This window comes from Aethalodelphis obliquidens, unplaced genomic scaffold (genome assembly GCF_003676395.1).
Source record: "Aethalodelphis obliquidens isolate GAN/ISIS:26980383/991018 unplaced genomic scaffold, ASM367639v1 scaffold7, whole genome shotgun sequence".
NCBI lineage: Eukaryota > Metazoa > Chordata > Mammalia > Artiodactyla > Delphinidae > Aethalodelphis > Aethalodelphis obliquidens.
In genome coordinates, this window is record NW_020837951.1 from 17,861,091 (window position 1) to 17,887,739 (window position 26,649).

The following is a 26,649-nucleotide window of genomic DNA, read 5'->3' on the forward strand; positions in this document are numbered from 1 at the left end:
TCAGCTAGCTCATGGGGATACCAGAGGGATGAAATGAGCGCCACGCTGGCACAAAGTCCCCTCCATATTCTGGTCTCCTATTTCCTCCTATTGGGAAGAAACCTAAACTGACAGTCTGCCGTCCGGGTGGCTCTCCCCATCTCGGCTTTCAGTGTCTCATCCCTACCACCCAATCTTCTTCTCCCTCCCACAAACTCCAACTCAAGTTACTATGGTTTCCTCATCCCGAGAACCTTTGGTTTTCCCCAATCATGCCCATTCATGAAGCATGTCCATCAGTTTCTCTTCCCTGCCTTATGAGCTCTCTTCCTGAATCTCAGCCTTTTAAAATCTTATCCTCCCTGCTAAGCTCAGCTTACATGTAATGTATACCATGTGGCCACTCCTGACCACCATCCCCTGTAAAATGGGGCGATGATGTCCACCCTTCAGGGGTGTCAGGAGGACCAGAGGCAGTGCAGAAAAAGTTCCTCGCACAGTGTCTGGCACATTTGAAGACACTCATTGACTAGCCTAGGCTATTTTTATTGCATTATTATTACATTAATTACAATGAAAATTATTAGCAACATCAAAATCATCAATACCACCTCTAGCTGAAGATGACTTCTCCCTCCCCAGAGTCCCCTACTTTGGATTCTAGTACCTATCGCCCTGCTCTGTGTTATCATCACTGTCTTCTCCATCAGGCTGCGGTAAGCTACAAGCAGGTAGAAGTCAAGTCTTTATCATCTCTGTGTCTCCCCAGAACTTTCCTTCAAGGGACAGAGCTACCTCTGGCTGGCAACTTTTGAGCACCTATCTCTCCTGTAAATCGCACAACTTCAGAACAGGATGAGGAAGCCCACGACTCAAGCAAGTGAAGCGACTTTCCCAAGGTATCAAATAAGGGGTGTAGACCTCTCCTCACTAGCCTGTATGTGACAGCACCTTTGCACCAACTAATAAAGTCACCTCTCCCTTCGGGGGGGGGGGGTGGGACATAGCTCCTTGCAAGGGGGCACAGCTTGGAGAGTTAGGCATGGGAAGGACTGTAGCATCCACCCTCCTCCTCAGCTGGACACCCTGTGCAGAACCTACACTGCCTGGATTTCTGGCCCATTCCCATGATGCTCAGCTGCCTAGTCTGACGCTCAGGGTCCCCATCTATTCAGTGAGCGTGTGAACTAGGCGTGTTTCCCAAATCACGGTCTACAGCAGGCTAAATCCACAAGCAGCAGAGGCATATTTAAAGGAAAAGGGTTTCAAGTCAGACGGCTTTGGACACGCTCTGTTAAACAAGGTTAAAATACATACATTTTTTAATGGCAAGAATGTTCAGAGCCTTTAATATACAAAATGGGAATAAGACAGAGAGCATATGAAGTATTCCCAAACATATTTGACCGTAATCCTTTCCCCCCGTCCCCCCTCTGCCTTTGCCAAAAATCAAATAACAGCATAACCAATAGAGTTCGGGGAACGTTGGGCTAAATTGGAAAGTCCCTCCTCACTTAGATCCTCTCCCCAACTGCCTGTCAAGAGGTGTCTAGGTGTCTCTTTTCTTCCTGCACAGTTCTTGTACCTGGCTCCTCCTGAGAAGGTTGTGGGTCCCCTGGAATGTCAGTTTCGGGGGGGGGGGGTGCCCAGCCAAGGTGCCCAGACTTTACCCCTCTGCCAAAACTGCATTTCAAAGCCATGAGAGCAGTTCTGGAGGGAGATCAAAGCTCTCTCAACTCAACTGTCATTAGAATATTTTCTTTATGCATCTCACTCGCTGGTGAGTGCCAGCAACATATTTCCGAAATGCACTGGCCTGAGATGGTACCACTGTAATAATCTCAATGAGAGGGCTGTCAGGGCCTGTTTTATTGAATGAGAAGCAAAAGGGAACTACATTCAAAATGCAGAACAACAACAACAATCCCTCAAATGGAATCACGAAAGGCTCAAGTTTTTCCAGTTCTAGAAGCATAATACACTGGTTCTCCCATTGTAAAGATGGTTGGTCAGAGGTACGGATTCCAGTGAGCCCAGATCAAGACTGACCAGCACCTATTTCTATTCCCACTCAGAGCAAACTGACTCCCCACTGCAGAAATGATAGCTGAGATCTTTGAGACGTGCCCTGCCAAAGTCCTGCTCCCTGGGCCCTTGACAGGTGCAGGTGGGTTACAGGGATGGTGTCAGCCATGTGCTGATGCCCTCAATTTGAGGAGGGTCTGTCTGAGATGCTCCTAGCTGAGAACAGGCCACTTCCAAGCCAGAGGCGGGGGACAACTCTTTCAAGTTAAGGGAAAGGGCAGCAGAGTGCTACAGAAAAAGCCACATCTTTTTTTTTTTTTTAAGGGAAATTTATTTAAATATGACAGTGTAACATTTAAATAGAATACCTTGGACCCTTATTCTCCTTGTAGCCCATGCAGAGAACAGTCTTACACAGTAAGACTCTCTGTTACGTTCATAATTAAATGTTCTTAGGTAGAATTCAAGATAGAAAGGTTCTGGACTTAAGTCTATTCTTCAGTCAATGACATGAAAGTGGGGCATACGTATGTCAAAGTTGGTTATGCATATTTTTGTGTTTACTATTTTCTTCTGGAATTACACACCAAGACCTATCTGACTGTCGGCATCCTTGGCCTTACTTATCTTTTGGAAAAAAGCCACATCTTAAGACACAGGCAGACTAGGGTTCAAATCCTCCCTCTTCTACCAAGCGGCCCTGTGACCCTGGAGAAGGGACTCAATCTCTGAACCTCAACTTCCTCATCTGTAAATGGGGACGACAAAATTCAACCTAGAAAGCGGAATATAAAAATCCAAGGAAGTAATACACAAGAAAGTCCCTGAAAGAATGCCCAACTCGGGCTTCCCTGGTGGCGCAGTGGTTGAGAGTCCGCCTGCCGATGCAGGGGACACGGGTTCGTGCCCCGGTCCGAGAAGATCCCACATGCCGCGGAGCGGCTGGGCCTGTGAGCCATGGCCGCTGAGCCTGCGCGCCCGGAGCCTGTTGCTCCGCAACGGGAGAGGCCGCGGCAGTGAGAGGTCCGCGTACCGCAAAAAAAAAAAAAAAAAAAAGAGTGCCCAACTCATGAAAAGGCCCCAACATGCACAATTCTATGTAGCTTGCCCACGGAGCTAGAGGAAATTGATCTTAGGTCCCAACGCTCACGGCGTCTCCCTTCCATCAGTGAACCCTTGTTCCCATCATTGGACCAGTATGTTTATCTTCCTCATAGGCAGTTGCCCTGCTTCTACACGTCATAGAGAAAGTCCTGTAACACTGCCTCCTTCCCAATTCTGATTGCAGTCCGTCATTCCTAAGGAGGATCTCAAGTCCGTGAACCACTCCTCCACTCTTCCAGAACACACCAGACCATTTGAAAGTGATTATCAAATATAAAGATCAAAGCCACTCAAAGCAAGTCATTAAAGCGAGATAAACCTCAGAATGTTTATTGCATCCATATCCTTGTTCCAAATAACAAGATTTCTCCAAACTGTGACCAGTTCTAAAACCTGGATTTTGTACTTTTATCCCAAGGGCCCTAATGATCTGGACTTTATTCTCCTGCTTAGTTTCATTGTCAGAAATGCCTAACGCTGCCTCTCTTGTAAGAAGAGGCACAGGAAAAAAATGCTTGGAGAGTTTACTAAATTCTCGGAATCCTGAATGATTGGTTTCAAAAATAACAGCTTTTATATGGAAGCTTGACATGCAATCTCAGAAAAATGTAACAGTACCAATGAAGGATCAACTGAAAAATTGACCATTCTTTCATTATTTTACTGAATAAGTCATTCTTTCATTACCTTTCCTCTACCCTCCCTCCCTGCCTGCCTGCCCGCTTTCATTCTTTCCTTTTTAACTTCCTTTCTCCTTGCATATTATGTATTCAGTCTTTTCCTCTTTCATTCTCCAATACTTATTGAGATTATATCATATACCATACTTTAAGCTAGAAACTGGGCATAAAATATGAATGAGAAACACTTTTCACTATCAAAGAGTTAGCAGTTTTATGAAGGAAGCAAGACAAATTATCAGATGATCACAACACAATGTGATAATACTAATAAAACCTGCCATTTGGGGGAGTCTCCTATACACCGGCACTGTTGAAGTCCTTTTTTATATTATCTCTTTGAAGCTTTACAAAAACCTTATGTGTTAAGTATGAGTATCCCCAACTTGCAGGGGAAGAAACCAGGGCTCAGTGGGGTGACACCACTTTTCCAAGATCCTCCCTTTCACTCATAGATGTCAAATTCAGGATATAGTCCCCAGCCTGTTGGATCCCGCAGACTCTAACTATTATTCTCTTACCTTCTCTTACGATATATGTTATAACAGAGGGAGTGCTGAACGTGATGGAAGCACAGAGGAATGACACCTATCCAGGTGAAGGGGGACAAGATATCACTGAGGTTTTCACAGGAAGAATAAACCCTGGACCAAGTGTAGGGAACAGGGAAAAGGGCAAAAGCTCCAGAAAGTCAAGAGGCCTGAAAATGCCTAAGAAGACTGAGACACTACAAGTCTTCTGGTGCGGTTTCACAGGTGGGAGCATGGGAGCAACTTCACAAGATGAGGCCGGAGGGGTCAGCGACGGCCATATCAGCAAGGACCCTGTACGCCAGGTTATGGAAGATGGGCAACGTCCTGAAAGCTTTAAGGAGACCCTGGCAGACTTTTATGGACCAGAATAAAATGATCTGGTTCATTCTTTCCAAAGAGCTTTCTGGAGGAATGTGGAAGACGGACTAGATAGAAGAGGGATAAAAGTAAAGGCATTGGCAATGGCTTGCAGAAAAGTGGGTGGATGTGAGAATACCTGAGAAGGAGAGGCATTTATGCACGGGGAACAATCTGACGTTCATTCGGGGCGGGGGTGAGAGGAGGTGAGACGATGGGTCTGGCTCCTGATGAGGCCCTACTGGAGTGTCCCTCCCTCATGATTCTCAGACTCTACACATCAACTCCACTCTCCCCACCCCTACCACTGCTGCCCTAAACTCTAGGCCCATCAGCTCTGTCACTCTGGGGCTGTGCCCTCTGCCATGTCACGTGGAAGGTCAAGGTCAACCCTTAGGAAAATCACTGGCCTGAAGCTCCCTGCACAATAGGATCATAATGGAGATGGGGGGGATCGAGAACCCTGAGGATTTGGATAGGAGCAGAGGAAGGTGCTGATTCAGAGAGGCAAGGTGGGCTAATGGAGAGGTCCTCAGATCTTTGGATCATCTTAAAAAATTCAGGTGAGGGCTGCCCTAGTGGCGCAGTGGTTGAGAGTGTGCCTGCCGATGCGGGGGACACGGGTTCGTGCCCCGGTCCGGGAAGATCCCACATGCCGCAGAGCGGCTGGGCCTGTGAGCCATGGCCGCTGAGCCTGCGCGTCCGGAGCCTGTGCTCCGCAACGGGAGAGGCCACAGCAGTGAGAGGCCCGTGTACCGCAAAAAAAAAAGAAAAAAAAAAGAGGTGAAAGTAGCAATTTCTAATTTTGACAAATAAATAAAACATTCAAAAGGTGAAACCCTCCTATATGTTGGCCCTCACGTAATAAAATAAAGGGTACTGGAGTAGGACTCTAAAGGAAACAATAAAATGATCTCAGAGTAAAGGACACCAATTTAAAATGAATGCCTTTCACTAGGAACTACTCAGCTCCTATTTTTTCATTTGTCTTTTCAAAATGGCTTTTCGAGACTTCTGGGGCAGAAGGCAAAGTGTCAGAACACCTGGTTCCCGGAAAGCTCAGCTCCACTCCCTTGGTTAACGTGACCCATCCTTTCGGGCCCAGTCTAGAAGCGACTCTGACCCCTAATGAGTCAAGTACCCATCCGCTCTTCCCTCAGCACCCTGGACTTCTCCACAGCAGCACTTATCCAACTAGCTACTTATTTACCGGCAGGAAATTCCAGGAGGGCAGAATCACACCTATCTTGTGAAATGCTGATTGTTGTACCCCCAGCACCTAGCACTGTGCCTGCACATGGTAGACATGCCTGTGCACACGTGTGCGTGCATGCACGCACACACACACACGCACGAATGAACAGTCACTCTCCTAATATCTTTTCCTGGGGGCTCTACAATCTCTGCTTTGATAGCCCCAGGGACTCCAAGTTTACTTGTTTTCAGAGAAGCCATTAAACTTGAAGAATCCCCTGATCAGTAAGGAAGACCAACAGTCCAAGTGTGATGCTGTGTTCAAAAGTAACAGGACAGTAACGTGATAATTGCATGTCGAATTATTGCTTTCACAACAGAAGCATAGAGTTCCAGGGCCCTCAGCTATTTCTTTCCACCTCCTGGCTTTCTTCTTGGAGGATCAAAACCACAATTGATAAATAATACAACTGACCACACTAAGAAGAATATACACAGCTTGCTGACAGCCCTGTGGTTGGTCTTACGCTTGATGTTAAATAAAGTTAAATAAAGTTAAATAAAGACAAATCGCCTCGATGTTGTAAGTTGTAGCAGCCACAGAGCTCTAGGTACAGGCATACCTCAGTAGACCACGTAGTTTCGCTCTAAGTTTTAGCCATGTAAAACTTAAGTGATGTGAAGATTGACCCAACAATTTTATATTTGGGGAGGACAGAGCAAGAATTACAACATTATCATCAATACAAGTCAATAGGGCCACTTCTGGACTTCAGTCTGGGCCCAGACACATCACCAAGCCTTCGGCAAATCACAGAGGTAGCTAAAGTGAGAACTGTATAGTTGTGATAAGAGCTGCAGCTCTCTCTGGACTATCTTGCACAAGTCTAGTGACTGCCACAAATTTGGGTCTCTTGAGGGGTTAAAAAAGAGACAGCTCTCAAAGGGTCCTGTGACAGTCAGAGGTCACATATGGGGAAATAACGCTGGACAGTATGACACTGTATGTCAGGCAGCCGAAAGTAGAATTAAATTCAAATTGATTTTTGGAAAGAGGATGCCACATTCAGGGCTTGAGGGAAAAGAAAACAGCAGACATGCAGACTGCCCAGGGTGGGGCTCTTTCCTTAGGCTACTGCTATGACTTGAGTGACAGGAGTAGGATGTTTTTTTCAACTTGTCACAGAGTGAAATTGTTCCTTCAGTGTTTCTGCATACACATCATACTCAATTAGATACAGGGGCTGGCAAACACTTTGAAGGTAGGGACCGTCTTATTGCCCTAATATGCCTCCAGCGTCAATGCATTTCTACCTTTTTCATTATTCCCCCCCCCCCCCCCCCCTTTTTTTTTTTTGCGGTACGCGGGCCTCTCGCCGCTGTGGCCTCTCCCGTTGTGGAGCACAGGCTCCGGACGCGCAGGCTCAGCGGCCATGGCTCACGGGCCCAGACGCTCCGCGGCATGTGGGATCTTCCCGGACCGGGGCACGAACCCAGGTCCCCTGCATCGGCAGGCGGACTCTCAACCACTGCGCCACCAGGGAAGCCCCAAGCCCCCACCTTTTTTTACTCTAGCTCCAGTCCCACAAGCCTGGTACCAGAATTATAATGTCTGAGCAGGAACAGACCTCAGAACTCTTCTATCCCAATTCTCCCATTTTACAGATGCAGAATTTGAAGTCGTAGAAGTGACTTACTCCATGCTGGCTACGAAGTTACTGGAAGGATCTAGTCACTTCCTTCCTCGTGCCGTGCCAAGCCACAGGCAAACTCCCTCATGTCGCTCTTTCACCCTCTGTACAATTCTGAGATACTCCAGGCTTTGTTGGAGTGGCAGTCACCATTGCCCTCGGTGGCTGTAAACACAGTTCAGCAGTGAGAAGCCAAGCTCAAGGCTGACAGCTGTGGCTGGCTGAGCTCAAAAAAGGCTGGAATCACAAACGTCAGAAGCTCGAAACAGAGACACTAATCCCCTCACTCTCCACCCTCCACCACCAGACCGACAAAACAACCTAGAACCTGGAAAAGAGAGAGAAAGAGAAGCAGAGAGGGAAGGAGAAAGAAAACGCCCTTCCATAAAAACGGGTATATGGGAGCCTGTTCAAGGTCTGCAGACAAACCCGTGAGCGACACGCACTGCTGTCCACACAGTGGTTTTGTGTCTGCAGAAAGTGAGAGCGGAGGTGTGAGGGGTTCCCTCTTAGGAGGTGGAAAATCGGCCAGCGGTGAGTGTGAAGGTACCAGACGGGCTGAAATCAATTTAGGGAAATGTGTTTCACGGAAACAAAATGTACCGGTGTCTGTTCAACCCACCCTCACACCCCCAACGGCTTTGCTTCCTAACCTGGAAGGGCGTCTGACTGAGCGCTGAGGCTGTCATGAGCGGTCAGTGTCATCAGTGGATGCGGAAAGGAAAATGAGGGTGCTGACCGAGCCAAACCCAGAGTGGAACAAAACCAGGCTGCCTCCCTCTGAGGCCCTCGAAAGGGCACCACAAGCTCCATCCCTCTGTCCAGGGAACTGGGGGTGGAAACACACCTCTAAGAAAGGCATGAGAGAGGGAGTAGCTCCAATCCTGGCATGTCGGGGGCCTCCCTGGTGTGTCCTGGAGAAAAGGTTCCAACTTTCACGTGTAAACTCTGAGATGGGTGCGCTGTGGCCAGGGTCCCAGGCGCTAGTGGAAAACGAGCCCCATCCTACACTGCCCAGAGGGTCCTGAGCACGCTGTGGGCACCTGCCTGGCTTCCAGCTCCCTCCCTAGGACGTGTGCGTGGAAACTACTCAATGGGACCCTGGGACCCCGGGACCCCGGACGTGCCTTTGCTTTTTGTGGGAAATGCATACACTTCATGTGGCCTGCTGCTTATCTCTTCGGAGAGTGAATACATTAGCATTTAGCATGGCTTTTGGAGGAAAGAAAATCTTTTAAAAATGGAACCTACAGGAGCCAAAATCAAAGGGTCCTTGGTAATACAGAGTGATTAGGTCATATCCAACTCCCACTCCGGCCTGGAGGTTCTAGTGAGGGGCTCAGGATCTGAGAGGGGCTGGGAGTTTGGGGATGTGCATGTCAGAGGTCAGAAGATTTCCCAGAGACAGGAAATCCCCAAACAACCATTGTTATCTGAGTGTTCACCAAGTGCCAGGTGCCGCCCCAAAGGGTTGACCGGTGTAATTTCACTGCATCCTCTAAACCACCCAATGTTCCTTTCATTCCCGATTTTACAGAGGAGGCAACTGAGTCTCTGCTAAAGGAAGAGACTCATTCAAGGTCACAGAAATGTTAAGTGGCTGGATTCACATCCACTGTGTCTCTGAAACTTTTATTCTTATTTATTTGCTGGGCTGCCTGATCCCCCTTTCTTCCCCATAGGTCACTGTCGTGAGCACCTCATTAAACACAACTTCAGGGGCCACGAGCAGTTCTTCCCCTGCTCTCCATCACCCCCCTCATCTGTTCTCAAAGACCAAAGTCACATGTGCACAAGGGTCACAGAGGGAACCTGTGAGTCAAGGTAGACTTTGTTCAGAAGGAAAGCAGGAGGGAAACCCAGACCGAATCAAAGAAAACGGGACCATGTGGACGAGGGGGCCTGGATAGGGTGTTTGTGTATCTACACTCAAGCACACATGTGGGCTGGACGCGGTCAAAAAACCTAGTAACTTCAACCAAATCAGCATACCACCCACTATGACCAATCCCAACGCTGCCTGGGACCGTTCCATGCTGCGGAAATGCATCCTCTAACACAGTTAGACATTTGGGGTGTTTTCAAAGTAAACTGGTGTGCAGGCTCAATGAGTTTGATATAAGTTATGTGGTCTTCATTTAAAGAGACCAATTCTGTGGCCAGTCCTTAAAAAAAAAGTTAGCATTTTAAGAATGGAAGTAATCTGGGTAAACGCCCTCAGTGTTTGTATTGCAGTTTCAGCCAGACCTTCTTTATCAGCCTGCAGTCTCTGTAAAACCAAGCTTGCAGAGAGGAGCCCACGTGCGCGTGCGAGCAGGGACGGAAATTTCTCCAGCACCTCCTATGTGCCAGGCGCTGTCCCAGGTGTGTCACACACCACGGCTCCATTTAAATTTCATGACCCGCCACAGGATAGCTGTTCTCACCCAACTGTTACCGATGAGGACTCAGCAACTGTTACTGAAAGACAGGCCAAGGTCAGACAAGGAACCAAGACCCAAACCCTGGTCAGTCTCCAACACCCATCATTTCTCCACCGCACCAGGCCTGACTCCTGCTATTGCTTTAATGAACGTTAGTCACGTTAAATAAACTCAGATATTCTGATTATAAAATTCCAAGCAATTTCTCTTCCATGATTACTGGAAAAGAATGAACAAAGTTACTGAAAAAATAACAATGCCTTCTTTCATCTGCGTGCTGGTTAACTCTTCCCAGAACTCTTTCTGGGATATTTTATTTTATGTGACCCTCAAGGCAATTGTGTGATCCTGGCGGTCAGATATTATTATCATTCCCTTTCAACAGATGTGGAAATGGAGGCTCAGGGAGATTAAGAGATTTGCCCGAGACTGCATAGCTAAGACGTTGCCAACTCAGGGCTCGAATCTATTTCCCCTGGATTCTTCTTTCATTCTGTATCAGTCTGACTGTGGGAGCTCTACAACCTGATGATCAAAAGGGAGCGTCTACCTGCATGAAGTCCCGAGCAGACCCGCCTCTTTCTTGTATCTTCCCCACAACTTCCCACCTCAATCCCTCTGCTCTCACCTTGCTCTTTTCTATCATTCCAAAGCCTACGAACGCTGGAAACTTCTCCGCCAGAAAACCTTTCCTAATCTCTCCAAACCATGGCGAACCTGCCTTTTCTCAGAGCTCATGTAAGCCTTATCTGTGTGGTTCATTTGGAATCGAATCATCTGCTCTCTTGCCATCTCTTGAATGACGGTAACAAAATGTCATTAAACCACAGCATACAAGTACCTCTAGGACACAGATTATATCTTGGATCCCTAGGGCATTTACCACAGTACCTCGGATATCGAAGTGCCTTAACAAAATATGGACGATGAGTAAGCACAGGACCATATTAAATAGATCTTTTCCGAGTTTCAAGTTGCTGGCTAAGACGTCAAGGCGATGGAGCGGACTGAAATGCCTTGGGAGTAGGAGATGAGACCCCGGGGCCCCACTCTCTCTGTGAGGTGTGGGTCAGTGCTGCCTCTTTTGGGAGCTCACTCTCCGCGTCTACAGCAAGGTGGGCTGGACCACTCCACTGCTCCTTTCAGCACAGAGTCCTGGATTCCACCCAACTTTGCCAGATTTGGAGGGACCAGGAGAGAAGGAAGTGTATGTTCCATGAGATCATTCCAGAAAAGAAGTGAGAGACCCCAACAGAGTTTCTCATTAGAAGGCAAAGCATCTAATGGCTACTGATAAGGGGCAGGGGAAGAGACCGAGGACTACCGATGCCAGCAGAGGGGTCAAGGAGGCTGCCTCAGGGCGTATTCCAGCCCTTTCCAAAGATGCCAGCAACGCCAACTTGGGTCCAAAAGAAAAAAAAAAAAAAAATTAGCATGGCCCCAGGGGAATGCCCTTGCTATATTAAAAATAAGGAGAAGGCAAAGAAAAGGTTTCCCTGGGAGCCATCAGGGTGTAAGGGAAGTCTCTTTTTCTCTATCTGTCCTACTCCATCTGAACAGATGTTCAAGGACAAAGGTGAAGTTCACCTAACAGCGCCAGAGCCTGCAGTCTGGAGGGGTCCACGCAGGAACTTGGTGGGTGTTTTGCAACACCTTCCCACAGTGGGGTGTGTACAGCCCAAAGTGTCAGCTGCCCCCGGATTTCCTGATACTGGGGATTTCTCTTAATATCCAGGTTTTCCATTTCATTTATAAAAAGATGTGTGAAGTACACTTTCACTTGTCTGTAGACATTTCTAAGGGCTGCAGATGAAGTTCTGCCTACCTGGCTCCTCTCCACTACTGTAGAGAATGGCCAAGATTCATTGGAATGTCTTTTTCTAACTGTCCAGTCTGATAAAAAGACCTATGTTCCCCCCACCAAGAGCTCCTCTTGGCTCAGACTGGGGGTCCTTCTTTCATACCAGTGATGGCAGTGGTGTGTTTATTCATCTGTCTTATCCACTAGATGGTGAGCTCCCAAAGAGCAGGGACTGGGCTGGCACAAAAGGAACATTCAACCAGTATTTATAGAGGAAAGAAAAGAAGAAAAAAAGGAAGAAAGGAAGGAGGGAGGGAAGGAAGAAAATAAGAAGGAAATGAACGGGGGGAGAGAGGCTGGCTAGAGTTTTCCATGAGACAAACTGAACCCTTCTCTGCTTATGGTCTGGTCCCAGCCATACTGAATGACTCCTTATTCTCCAAGCCCCTCCTCCTTGCTTAAGCTGCACCCTGTGCGTGGACTGGCTTTCTCTGCGTTCTGGTCGTGTTCTGTTCGCTCCCACATCCACTCCCTACCCCTCTCCACCCTGCTCTGTGCCCTTGGGAGGCTGGCCTCTTGGTGTTTCATCGACAGATGCCTCTGCCTCATGACTTCCAGTGTGGTTCCACAATGGGAAGCGCTGGCAGGAGACTAGAAGGTGGAAGAGAATGATCACGTAAAATTTATGTCTCTGGCTCCCTTCTGGCCCGGGGGGGCTGAAGCCTGTCTCTTCTTTGCTGAGAGTCCCAGCTGCCGCCAGGACACCCTCGCCATTCAGCCGCTCTCTCTGGGTTCTGTAACTACTTCCTCCTCTTGCCTCTACAGGCCAAGGATGGAAATGGGTCCCCACTGTACTTGCCCCTTGCCTTGCTGGTTGTGCTGAAGCCTGCCTGCACTGTTGTAAATAATAGCCCCTCCTTCAACTCTACTGAATTATGCCGTTTGAATATGCCATCTGTTTCCTGCTAGGACCCTGACTGGTGCAGACTGTGTCTGTGTCTGTGTCTGTGTCTGTGTCTGTCTCTCTCTCTCTCTCTCTCTCTCTCTCTCTCTCTCTCTCTCTCTCTCGGTGCTGTCTGTTCCCAGATGACTACTCAAATCATGCCTCCTCCAGCCGATTTGCCTTGTCTTCCCTAGTCAGCACACACCTCTGCTTTCTAGGTCTCCTGACCCACTGTGTGTCTCTAAAACGACAGATCAGAGTTTCTCATGTTTGAATACGAGTTCCCCATGAACGTGGAAGCCTCTCAATGGTGAGAAACATGTCCCACTTGTTGCAACGTCCCCAGTGAACAAGAGAGAGGCTCGCAGGGCTATATATACCCAATAAATGCCTGTTAGAGAGGATAGAAACAGTCACCATTTAATTTCCTAAAATGACTTGGAATAAGAGAGCAGCAAAAAGTTGGGCTGTGCAGTGGTCAACCTTAAGACCATCAAGGCCACCTTCTCCACCTTTGCTGTAATCCTGGCTACAACCTCACTGTGCATGCCTCAGGTGGAAGGAAAATCACTCACCTGCAGAGAAGCACTCCCCAGGCAGGACCATTCTGATCAGGGATGACATTAGCTGCTACTCAGCTGCCTCCTGTAATTGCATCACTTTGGTCCCAGCCATGGCTTAGAAACCATATAGTATGATTCTGCTCCCTTTTCCATAGAACAGGCCTTTGGAGACTTGAAGTACATGTGTTATGGTCCTATGGTCATGGCCTTGAGAGAACTTTCTCATCCAAGCCAAACATCTTCAAGTGGTTATACAATACGGCTCCTGGGGCCCTCGCAGCCCCAGTCCCCTTCTTTGTACACATCCTCACTTGGCTGTCCTTAATTAGGAAAACTCATGGCCAGTGTAGCTCTAACAGCTCTGCAGTGGCTCATGAAAACCCAAGGCCCTTATCCGATTCTCTTCCAAACTCACTCACTCAGCACTTCATAACCCCAAATGCTCAGGGAGGGCTTCCCTGGTGGCACAGTGGTTGAGAGTCCACCTGCCGATGCAGGGGACATGGGTTCGTGCCCCGGTCCAGGAAGATCCCACATGCCGCGGAGCGGCTGGGCCCGTGAGCCACGGCCGCTGAGCCTGCGCGTCCGGAGCCTGTGCTCCGCAACGGGAGAGGCCACAGCAGTGAGAGGCCCGCATACCGCAAAACAAAACAAAAACAAAAGCGAAAACAAAAAAACCCCAAACGCTCAGGGATATTAGGGAAGAAGAGAGCAAGGACAGAACATGACGGGGGCAGGTACTGGGAATGGCAAGAATGTCAGGGTAGTTCTGAGAAGCTGTGCCATGGCAGACGACCAGGACTTAGAAATCTAGAGCATCTTAGCCCCAGTCTGACCACTAATGAACCATGGGAGCTTCGGCCTCAGCTCCCCTCTATGGGGGAAACGGATTTGGACCCACTGATCTCTGAGGACGTTCCTAGGTCTGACACTGGACACCATTTCAATGTCTTCTGCAGCCGTCTGCTAGGACTGGGTGCTCCCCTGTAACACATGAACTCCTGAGAACGTGGCCTAAGGGGCCCAAGGACTAGTAGATGAAGAATGAGCTCAAATGTGTTAGAAGAGTAGGTAATTCTCTGATGGAGTCTGCCCATCTGCCCAGCTGCATGACTGGTGGGTCTTATTTTACTCAAGGGAACCGTTATATAAATTTTCAGAATGGTGAATTTTCATCAGCGCTACTCAAAGTAAGCAGTGCACGAACTGCTTCTCACGAGTCTACGTCACAATAAGTACAGAAGTGGAGAGAAGGCATTTAGGAACTTTTGGAGAACTCTGACAACGCTTCACCATACTTGGGGTGAAGAATTCATTTTATAGCAATTCATTTTTTCTGTATATTACAAAAGTATTGGTTTGCAACGCATAGGAAACAAAACTGGTTCTTCACCATAGATTGAGAAGTAGTAACTGAATTATTGTCTTTATTGTCTTTACCCATTGAGGGGGGCGGGCAACGCAGGAGTACATCTTGGGTAAAAGATAAGTTCAGCTCTTCATTAAAAATCACCTAGACATGGCTTCCCTGGTGGTGCGGTGGTTGAGAAACCGCCTGCCGATGCAGGGGACACGGGTTCGTGCCCCGGTCCGGGAAGATCCCACATGCCGCGGAGCGGCTGGGCCCGTGAGCCATGGTCGCTGAGCCTGCGCATCCGGAGCCTGTGCTCCGCAACGGGAGAGGCCACAACAGTGAGACGCCCGCATACCGCAGAAAAAAAAAAAAAATCACCTAGACAATGTCAATCTAATTTTCTATTACAGGTGTCTTCCTTCTTTCCTCCCTCCCTCCCTCCCTTCTTCCCTGCCTTTCTTCCTCCCTCCTTCCCTCCCTCTTTTTTTTTTTTTGAGTCACAAAGCAAGTATTTCTCCACAAACTTCCACAGGTTTCTCTCTGCACACGGGAGAGCTGATTCAGCCAGAACGTTGTCACCCCAGCTCCATCAGGAGATGACACATTCCCGGTGGGGCTCACCCAGGACACATGACTTTCCAGCCAGCAAACAAACAGGCCCTGGCATGGTGGGCAGAGTGCTGGCACATGGCTGCTCACGGACATTCTAGGTGTGGGGCCCCGTGACTTAGAAACGACGAGGCCGCTGGTGCCTGCCAGCTCTGTCTGCTGATTGTGAGCTATCTGGGACCTGGGGTCCCGTGGCCCCAGCATCCAAGCACAGAGTGCCCGCCACAAAGGCCAGCTGCCCTTGGTCCTGACTCAATCATACTCAGCAGTTTTCTCCCAAGGCTTCAGGAAAGCCACCCTGCCCGTCAGCCCTGTCCTTTGACTCTGCCTCTTACTGTTCCTTGGACTTAAAAATACCACCCCCACCCTTCAGTGGGAGCTTTGGCGTCAACAGACCAAGATTCAAATCCAAGCTCTCTGTTTATTAGCTGAGTGACCTCAGCTAAGGGGTAAATCCCTTCCGTGTTCTGAATCCCGGATTTCCTTCAGCAAAGCAGGGATGAGGGTACCCACCACCTTCCTAGTACTTGGTAGGTGCTGAATAAACATTTGTTGCCTGAACGAATGAATGAATAAATGTACAAATAAGTGAATGACTTCCAGTATTCCTGGCCCCTAGGCCTCACCCCCGCCCACTCTGCCTGGGCACACCAGTTAACTCCTGGGGTCTAGCTCAGTAGCGCACACGCTGCATTAATCTCGAAAGGCTTGCATTTGTGATTTAGCCAAATGACTTTCCTGACCTGGGACCGTGGCCGAGTCATTTCACTCTCCAAGGCTCTCTATTTCCCCATCAGTCAAATGCAAATGCTAACCCTGTCTAGGCTTCCTCATCAAATTCTGTCAAAGCCCAAATGAGAGCAGAGATGAAAGTGCATTGTGACCTCGAAGGAACTGGCCACACACCAAGGCTTCTTCCCACATGGGCTGCTCCTGTCTCTGAGCCAAGGTGAGAGTCCAGGGGCCCGCCCGGTGCCAGGAGGCTGAGCTGACGTGCTCTGTGGCTTGGTGCCAGGCACGACATTCTCCTCCCAGCATCATCATTCCTTTGCACATAGGTATTTTGTCTATGCATGGGAGGCCCTTGCTCTTGTGAGAGAGACATAAAGAGGAGAGTCAGCAGAAAACCTGCAGAGGTCGGCAAATGTGCTCGAGCCATCAGCAAGTCCAGGGTCCTGCGAGTTGGACAGAATGGAAAAGTTCAGCGTGAATCTGGGAAATCAGGAAAGTTGATATGGACTGTCTCTCTGGCTTAGAACTAGTTCCCCTGAGTCCCACATCAAATACAGATCACCCATGGCTCCCCCTTGGGTCTTTCTTTGGGGTTGCTGGTCCGAGTTGTAGCGCGAGGCAGAGGCTAAGTCAGGCATTAGACAGAAGACTCCCCTTCCCGCCCTCTTCTCAGCAGTATATGAAATTCCTCTGCCTTGAGTGTCCTCCTCTCTCCCCCAACTTGATCTCCGGTGTCCAACTGTACCTAAGCCTTCCCCAACATATTCAGGCTGCAAGTCAGCTGTTCCTCTTTGACCTCCTGTACACACGGCACATGCTACCTTTCATTGTTCAAGAAACGACACATACGCTTATTAAGAGGTAATATAACCTGCTAGCCCCTAGAAGAGACATGTGCTTTACGTGCCCTCATTCAATCTTCAAAGCAGCTTGACAAAGTAGATACCATTGACTCCCATTTTACAGACGAGGAAATACCTTGTAAGAGGTCACAAAGTGAGGAAATAGACCTGAACCCAGTCTGTCTGGCCCCAGCCAATCCCAGCTCGACCAGCACTGCCCAACAGAACCTTCTGCGGTCACGGAAGCGGTCCTATCCCTCTGTCCAGTGTGGTAGCCACTATCCCCGGGCGGCTACTGGGTTCTTGAAACGTGGCTGGTGTGACTCAGGAACTGGATTTTAAACTGCATTTCATCTTCACTAATTTAAATGTAAACTGTCACACGTGGCCAGTGACTACAGCACTGGACAGCACGGCTCTTTATGACGCGGATATGTGCCCTCAGCCCAGGTGGCCCGGTTCAGACCCTGAGCCCCTCGCAAAGAAGGGTCCTAAGAGTTCCCTCAGCCCACAGGAGGCGCTCCGTAAATATGCTGGTAAGGGGCACAGTCCCTGTGATTACTTGGTCGATCTTCTGGGTGAACTGGAAGATTCCCGCAACCCCACTGGGCGTCGGGAGCCGCGCAGGGATCAAAAGAGGGAGGAGTCCGGCTCTTACCTGTGCGGAGAGTCGGGATCGAAGCAGGTCTTGGTGACATCGGTGATCTCGGGGTCACAGCACTCCCCGCCGTCGAAGTTGAACCGCTCGTAATTGCAGTCCATGTCGCACACCCCGTTCTGCTGCTTCTTGGTGAAGGCGGGGTGACGCAGGTGGCGGCAGTCCCCGCCATCGTGGCCCGTCAGCGTGTGGTTGCACTCGGGGTCGCAGTTCTCGTCCCCGATCTTGCTGATGTCGCAGTTGGCCAGGATGAGGCGGCGGCGCAGGGATGAGTTGCTCACCTCCAGCACCTCCAGCTCCCAGGAGATGTTGTAGTGCTTGAAGGCCTCGGCCAGCTGCCGGTGCTGGAAATCGATCTGCTGGCGGCTCACCGTGGGGTTCTCACGGCCATCGTCGTGGAGGTTGACCACGCGGTAGCGCACCGCCTTGGGCCGGCGGAAACGCGGCAGCTGGTTGTAGCTGGAGATGACCTTGGGGTTGTCACACAGCGTCTGCCCGCACAGAGGAGGCTCCAGACTCGTGTCCAGCAGGAAGCCACGGGCGCCGCTGGCCTCCACGCGGGGGCTACTGCCGTCCTTCATGGGGGACCAGGCGCGCTTCACGTTGTCCCAGTTCTCCTGCAGGAGGAGCTGAGGTAGAGGAGCGTGGAGGCCGCGCGTCTCCATGTCCAGCAGGACCTCGCGCTGCGTCCTGGCCGCCTTCCACAGGCTGAAGCGCTCCACGTAGCCCCGGTAGTTGTGGTTCAGGGCGCTGCCTCCCAGCATGAGGACTTTACACTTCTGGGTCAGTGGGCTGAAAATGCCACCCACCTGCTCCCCAGAGGTTGCCACCTGGGCACCGTTCACATAGAGCTTCATCAGCCGCCCGTCGTAGGTGGCAGCCAGGTGTACCCACTGGCCTGGGAGGTAGCTGCGGTGGGCATTGATGGTGGTCACTTGCCGGGCCCGGTCTGTCTTCAAGGAGAAAAAGTAGCGTGGGTCTCTGTTGCCTTGGTCACTGACGGTGTGAATGCCCACGACCCATCCTCGGTCACGTGAGGCATAAGAACATTTGTCATATAGCCCTATGCGGCCCCAAAAGAGAAAGATGAATAAATAAAGGATGGAGGAAGGAGGAGGGCAAATTATTTCTCTCTGATAAAATTTATATCAGGATGTCCTAGACCAGGAAGTTTTCAAACCGTGCTCAGTGGGATCCTGGCAGTGACTAGCCAAACCTCTGGGACCACCTCTAGGGCAAGGCAAGGGCTAGAGGAAGGGAGAACACAGGTGAGTTACCTTTGGGAGGTTCTCGCCACAACTTTAACCCATGTGGTTTCACTTTTTTTGGTTCTGAGTATGGGGCATACAAGAAAGATATTTGTTTGCAGAATAGGTACTTGAGCTAAAGAAAACAGCAGTGATAATAACTAAAATCTGAAAACCTTTGATTTTGCAAAACTGTTGGATGGGGAAGAGGACTTTTTTAATTAAAAGCGTATTTTAAGTGTAGAAGGACATAGGTGGTGAGAGGAAGAGGTGAGAGAACAATCAAAGAGATGAGGATGAATAGAAGCTGCTCATTTAGAAGGACAGCTCTGACTACCGTCACCGCAACTTTGGGCGCACATCAGCCACCAGCACTCATCAATGATCAGCGGTGGTGGCTTGTTGGGAAGGTTCCCTGGAGAAGTGAGGGTCAAGGGCTGCAAAGCTACTAGTAAAGCTTCTAACTGTAACAGGAGTCCTGGCTAGCCCCGACATCCACCCCCAAAGAAAGGCGGACTATCTGAGCTGGAAAGGTTTTTAAACACTTGCAACTCCTTCGCTCGAAAGGTAAGGAAGCTGAGACCCAGCGAACGGAAGGCATTTGTTAGGTTACGTAGAGTCACTGACAAATTTCCTGAGAGCCAATTCAAGCCTGCTTTTCTCTAACACTAATGCTAATATTTCAAAAAATAAAAAGCATCCTCTTAACATAAAAGGATGTTGGGGATGCCTTCATTAAGTAAAATCTTCCAAGCCTCTATCGCAGGTCAGGCGTTGTGCTAAGGTCCATGTATGCATTAATTCATTTAATCCGTGTAGCACCCCCAAGGTGCTGATGTTAACAGAGGAGGAAACAGAAATTGAAGGAAGTAAAGAGATGGATGGGTTTGAGGTCAACTGGTTGGTAAGTGGATCCCAGATCCATCGGACCCTGGGTCCACTGTCCCAGGGACTAACTCTATGGTACCTCCCTCTCCCTCATCAGTGCCACCAGGGATCTATCTGGATCAAACCACCTGCCTGGGGGTGTCCCAAGGTTTAGTTGGGTGTTTGGGAAAGTTCCAAGCCAGACATCTCTAGACTTACTCTGGGAACCTCAGGAAGTCACTTAGCAGATTCTCTCTGGATCTAATTATTTTTATACTCACCAACCCCCATTCCCAGTCTTTCTGGAATACACCCAGTGTCCTTGGCATGGACAGCCAGTTGGATGGGAAAGACTTTCTAATTAAGAGTGTATTTTAAGTGTTGGATGATGTATGAGGCCAGGTGGGAGGAGAAAGAGAGGAACAGGAGAATGAATAAAAGATGCTCGTTTAGAAGCACAGTCCCTACTTTCAGCTGGAGAACTGTTGCGGTCACCATAACTTTGAGTGTGCACCTGCCATTAGCGCTCATGAAGTGAGCACAGACGGCTTCCAGCAAAATCGGTAGAGGAGGCCCACACAGTCTGTACTCCTCTGTGGTCACTGGGGCCTTAGAATTTGTGTAACTCTCTCTGTTAGCAGCTGACATAGACGGTAGAAGTCTGCCTACACCTCTCGGACCACCACTCCTGTCCTACAATCCTTCACGTCGTGGCCAGGGTCTCCTCCAACATCAACCTGCTCTCACACCTTGACGAAGCACTAAGTACCTCCTCTGGGTCTTGGCTCCCTACCTGGGAAAGGAGGGGACTGAATGAGGTTCCCCCCACATGTTTGGTTAAGTCTGATGTTCTGTTCCCAAGCTTCCCAATGGCTAAAACAGAAACCACCTCTACCAAGCAGCTTTCCCTGATGGTCCTCTGAGGAGCAATCATTCTCTCCTCTGAATTCATTCTACTTTTTGGAAACTAGACACTTGTTCTCTGGTTTTGGAGTCTCCCCTAGACTGGATGCTTCTTGAGAGTGACGGCTCTGTTTGGGTCATCTGTACCCTGTCCAGAACCTTGCACTATTCCCTTGTACACAGCAGGCACTCAGCAAGTGTCTCATGAATGAGCACATGAATGATTCTAAACGGAGTGGGAGAAGAGAAAAAGGACAAACAGAATCAAAGGCACTGATGTATGTCTCCCTGGATAAAGGACAGAGAGAATCAGAAGACAGAGTGTGTTCTTGGTCAGGGAGAAAGAGCAGGATCTTTGGACTCCGGGTAATTCTGATGACAGCAGTTACCGGCCGTACATCGGGGGCAGATCGCTGCACCTCTGTGGATCTTAATTCCCTCAGCTGTACCTCTCTTTACGTATGCTGTCATACTTAGAAGACACAGTGGCTCTACTACCCTTGTCATACAGTGGCTGTCCAAATGGGAGTTCACTTTTAAGAGGCTGGAGGGTCTGGGAGTGATGTCAAGGATGAAAAGTAGAAAATGACTAAAAACAAAATACAGAAACACCAGAGAGAGAGGGTACCCTAAAGGCATCTTGACTGATATATCAAGAGCTGGTAGGATGAGGGCTCAGAAAAGCACAAGTCCTCCTCAAATCCACTGGCAAACTCTACTTAGAAATCATAAACCCCCTTTGGCTTTGCTACTATTATGAGGCCTGCATGTTAAAAGCTACCTCCCCACTGACCGAGGCCAAAGCTCTGTCTCCAGGTTTGGAATGAGCTCCCCCAGGTCTGCCGCTGCCCACGGGAAGCAGGAGCGCACAGGCCCCTGGAGCACCCCCCTCTTGGGCCCCCCATCCCACCTCTCAGCTCACCTTCTCTTCCTCCCCTGGCCAACCCCTCCCCCTTAAACAGAAAATTCTTCTAATGAGAAAATTCACATCTGAAACAGGATCCTTTTCCCTCTCTCTTTCTCTCTCTCTCAGTCCTGGTTTTCCTGTTGCCTTTGGAAGGCGGCTGGCTGGGTTAGCAAGGTAAACTGTTTACACATCTGTAGGGTGCCCTCAGGTTCAGGACCTTCCCGGGGGCTGGGGACCCGGGCTCTGGCCACCTCCGTTTGCAGCTGAGAGATAAGAGGGTAGCAGTGAGAAAGGCTAGACTCTGTGACACGGAGCGAAGGACCAAGAGGTGGCTTAGCCCCAGGAAGCAGAGAGGAAGGGCAAAGAGAACCCTCTCTTCTCTCTTTTCAGTGGAACCAAGAGGAAGCACATTAAGGGAAATGAGGACCTTGAAGCAGCGGCTTCAGAAGTTCAGAGGGAAATATTTACCTGGAGTGTTAGTGGTGAAAGGAAATCACTGAACTTCAAGAGGGATGGGGGTGGGGTGTAGTGGTGAATGGGATTTATTTCTGTACAAAAATAACGTAATCAACAGTAGTCACGTTTCAGAGGGCTGCAAGGGAGGCACTGATGTATCACCAGCCCAGAACGGGGTATCTGGGACCAGAGATCTGGGCTCAGCTTGCTGGATGACCTTGCCTGGGGACAAGTCACACCACCTCTCATGCTGCCAGGTCTCATTTCCCTTCTCTGAAAAAGGAGGGGCTAGGAGTACATGATCGCCCCGCTACAATTTAAGAGCTCTTTTGTTCGCTGCTAGAATGGTTCCCTGTGAGCAGGAGACGCTTCAAAAACACGTGTTGCTTTGAATCGGACGCCTCGTGTCATTGCCAGTTTTTGCACGCTTGGAGGACCGTGCCCTGTGTGTCTCCATCCCGGACAAGGAACAGCGTTTGCCCTCGGAAGACACAGGTGAACCCCACCGCACCTCCACGCCACCCTTCCCCATGGTTCTCCAGGAAGACAGAGAGACACAGTGAAAGAAACAGTGGGAGTTGGTCTGAAGTCGGCACCGTCTGTGTGGTACCAGAGGTTGATCTCAGGGGATGCATCCGCAGGGGGCGAGACGGAAGGCCACAGGCGATCCTGCACACCATCTACATCGAATTAGCATGAACCTGCCTCCAAGCTATAAGCACATGGAAGCGGCAGGCAGCGAAAGTGCCAGAGCCCATTCGCCAGCCAAGGAGGTGACTGGGGCACCTGCACAGATGGAGAAGTAGAGGCCCAGACCAGGAAAGGGGCTGCCCTGGGTCTCGTGACCACCACCTGTTGCTTGAACCCTGGTCAGCTGGCCTCTCTAATGTGTCCCTATCTTCCTGCAGCTGGGTTTCCTGGGAAAAGGGCTTCATATTCCAGCCGAAGCTTGATGTTTATTTATTTTTATTGCCTCTTTCTGGTCTCATCTCACCCCCGAGTTGAAGAGCATGTATGAAGGAGGCAAGTCCAAAGGCAGAAGGCTTGTAGGGAGTCTCCCAAAACCTATGCCAGGGCCATACTGGGAGAATCCCATGGGCCGTGGGGTCACCGTCTCAGGGCCACTGTAATGTCACTACCCCAGGGCAGTGCTGTGTGACCGCAGCACTCCAGCCCGGGTACAGATAAATCTTCCTCCTCCCGGTCCAAAACCTCATCACTTCCCTAATTACGCATTCAATGTCTGTTTCCTGAGTATGTCTGTTCGGTTCATTTCTAAATGCCCAGCATCCAACACAGCATCTGGTACCTTGCAGGTGCCCCATAGAGTCTGTCACTGAAAGTATAAAATAAAGGAAGGGAGGGAAGGAAGGACACTTCTCTACTGTTGTGTTCCTTATAAGAGCACATCACCCTTTGTTTAGAAACTTACTAAGCACCCGTGCTTACTAAGTGCTTAATTCTCTTACTTCATCCTCACAACAAAACTATCAACGCAGCCCATTCTGCAGAGAAAACATGGGCTCAGAAAGGCAGTGGCTTGTCCCAAGCAACACAGCTTAGAATCTGCGTCCATAGGGTTCCCAGGCCCAGGTTCTTAATCGCATCACTGCATTAAGTGCTAAGTGCCAAACACTTTACTGTGGGCTGTTTGAGGACACGCCCCCCCTCCAAAAATACTTCTGTAAGTTCAGCAGCGCCAACACAAGCAAGTGGAATTGAACTGCAAGCCAGGAGGCTGCTTTCTGTGTCGTTCTTCTGCCTGGACCTAAAAGAAATGGACTGAGAATCAGTGGTCCTTTATTACCAGTGCTTCATCTGTTCTACCTGGCTTGTCGCACGTCACTGGGACCCAAGATTCGCCTGGGCCTGGTTGTCTATCTGGAGTTTGAGATGCCTTCCTGGCCTTGTCCTTCAGCAACTGAACCTCCATCACTAGCCTCCTTGCTTGTTGGTTTCTGACCCAGCTCTGTGCCAATGTCCGGGCTCTGTACTGCAATGTTCTTTTTCTTCATCTTTTCTTCGAGGTTGCCGTCACACGCCTGGCTGCCTGCCATCTTCTTTTCCATCTGTTATGGGCTGAAACGTGTGCCCCCCCCCCCCCGCCCGAAACTCATATGTTGGAAGTCTAGCCCCTAGTACCTCAGAATATGAACTGGTTTAGAGATAGGGTCTTCAGTGAGATAGTTAGGCTAAAATGAGGTCACTTAGGGTGGGCCCTAATCCATTATGACTGCTGTCCCTATAAGAGGAGGAAATGCAGCTACAAAGGGAAGACAATATGAAGACATAGGATGGAGAAGATGGGCATCTACAAGCCAAGGACAGAGGCCTCAGAAGAATCCAACCCTGCAGGCGCTCTGATGTCAGACTCCTAGCCTCTAGCATTGTGAGAGGAGAAATCTCTGCTATTTAAGCCACCCAGTGTGTGGTGCTTTGTTATGGTAACCTTAGCGAACTATAGGACCATTCAACAAGTTTTTTAAGCTCTCCCGTTGAAACTTCTCTAAAATCTTTCACTGCCTCGTGCCCAGTTCAGAATCCTTCTTGGTTACAACACATTGCCTCAACTTAACTCGATTCCTACTGCGAGCAGGGCAAAGTGTATTAAGAGGATACAAAAATGGGTGGTGTCGTCACCACACAGGAAACTTTCCTCACAAGAGAGCGATGCTTCTGTATTTCAGCTTGAATGTGCACTTCTGAAGCCCCTGCTGTGTGTTGAGCATGTACATAGCTGCTTCTGGGCCAAGGTGTCTTACATAACCCTCACAGCACCTTGTATAATAGGTGCTGTTTACAGATGAGAAAACTGAGACTCAGAGGGGTCTGGTCACCTGTCCAAGGTCACACAGCACTAAGTGGTAGGAAAGACTGAAATTCAAGACTCCTGATTTCAAGTTCAGTTCCCCCACAGATGAGCAGGACCTCAGCTATGGGGACCTCGCCGTGCACTGGCATTTACATTGCATAAGGTATTATAAGTAACCTAGAGATGATGTGAAGTATACAGGAGGATGTGTGTAGAGTATATGCAAATGCTATGCCATTTTATATAAGGGACTTGAGCATCTGCAGATTTTGGTATCTGTGGTGGGTCTTGGAACCAATCCACTGTGGATACCAAGGGACAACTGTAATGATAATAATATAACAAGAATTTGCTAAACGCCTTTAGGTAGCAGTCTCTCTGCTAAGCACAGACAGCCCATTTAGTGCTCATAATAAACCGGTGAAGTGGGCTTTACTGATATTCTTTTGACAGAGAAAGAAACAGGTGCAGAGAAGCTAAGTGATTTCCCTCCGAGGATCCCAGCTAGAGAGACTGGATCACAGGCGGGCTGACTGTAAAGCCAGAGCTCTCTTCCAGCATGCTTTCCTTCAATGGGAAAAACTCTCAGCCCACGGTCAAGGTTCTTGTGTTCCAGCTCTGCCACTTCACTGCTGTGGGTCGACGGGCAAGCAGCACCCCCCCCTCCCAGGGCATCGTCAAACCCTGCCTGTGAAATAGGAGGGTTGCATCAGATGGCCCCAAAGGTCCCTTCCATCTCAGACTCCCTGTGACTCTGAGATCGCAAGTCCTTCAGACGTCCCAGCCTTGGTTCCTACTGCGGGAGATGTAAGGTAATGGACGAGCAGGGAGGAGGGAAAGGAAGGCCATTTCAGGCCCTCCAACTTACGGGGGTCCACTAGCTGTGGAACACCAGCCAGGGGGATACGAGCAGAGGTGAGAGGATGTGGGGATGAAAGGGGGGAATTTAGGTCAACAATCTGGTTTCTTTCAGGAGGCTAAAAAAATAAAAAGCTAAAGGTTGGAGCTGGTCCTTTTTTTGTTTGGTTTCATTTTGTTTTCCCTTCCATGATTTAATGGCTGGTATCAAAGCCACAGAGCAATGCTTGAGAGAGCAATCCTATGGAAAGCTTTTATCTGTCTAGAGGAGGGTGATTAAAACAGACAGATTTGGGTTAAGTACACCCATGGTCCCCGCACTTGGTTCAGTTGTGGGGGGGGGGGGACCACCGAAACGACCCTGGAGGACTCGGCGGCACCAGGCATTCAGAGGAGGGCTGCGGCGTCACCGAGGTGGGCACCTGAGGGGCATCCTCACCCCTCCAGGCCCACCTTGGCTCAAAGGACCTGCTCTTAGGCTCAGCGGAAGGAGGGGGCTTGGCATAAAACCCATCAACGCCTGGCTGGAGGCTTAGCCACACTCTACTGAGTTCTGGACATCCCTGTCTCCTGGTGCGAGAGATGCTGGAGCATCAAGGGTGACCCTTCGGAGCAATTCACAAGGTCAGGATTAGCTCAGGCGCCTCCTGTGCGTTGGCCGTGCAGGTGAATAGGTGGGGCCACATCTGCCTTTGCAGGTCCAGGAGGAACAGCATGACCAGCGTCCGTGGTAGCATCCGTGTCTGCCCTCTGCCTGTGTTCTTTTTTCTTCCCTGCTGGGAACCATTACCTGAAAACCCCCTGACACTCACTTTTCTACTAGCTGTGTGACCTTGGATGAGCTCATTCAGCTCTCTGAGCCTGTTTTCCCATGTGTATTCCAGGGATTAAAAAGTCTCATCCTATATACTTCAAAGGTCTTTTTTGAGAGAGAAAGGAGATAAATGTACGCATACTTCCTTGTAAACTATTTAAGGCCATTCAGATGTAAGGCAAGGTTAACAAGAATATGTCCAAGGGTTCCTAAAAATCCATTTGCTGTATTAATACACAGACTTATATAACGTGCCTGGGATGGCAAAGTGCTCTGAAGGGCTCAAGGTGCCCCTGT

At 49.5% G+C, this 26,649-nt stretch overlaps 1 protein-coding gene across 1 annotated transcript in view; it reads right to left on the bottom strand.

Moving 5' to 3' along the window:
• Positions 1 to 26,649, bottom strand: part of PAPPA (pappalysin 1) — a 208,784-nt gene that overhangs the window by 158,536 nt on the left and 23,599 nt on the right. Inside the window, exon 2 of the mRNA XM_027105071.1 lies at positions 17,489 to 18,551. Within this exon, the coding sequence (XP_026960872.1) occupies positions 17,489 to 18,345 (857 nt within the window). The 5' untranslated portion in view covers positions 18,346 to 18,551. The remainder of the gene's footprint in view (positions 1 to 17,488; positions 18,552 to 26,649) is intronic.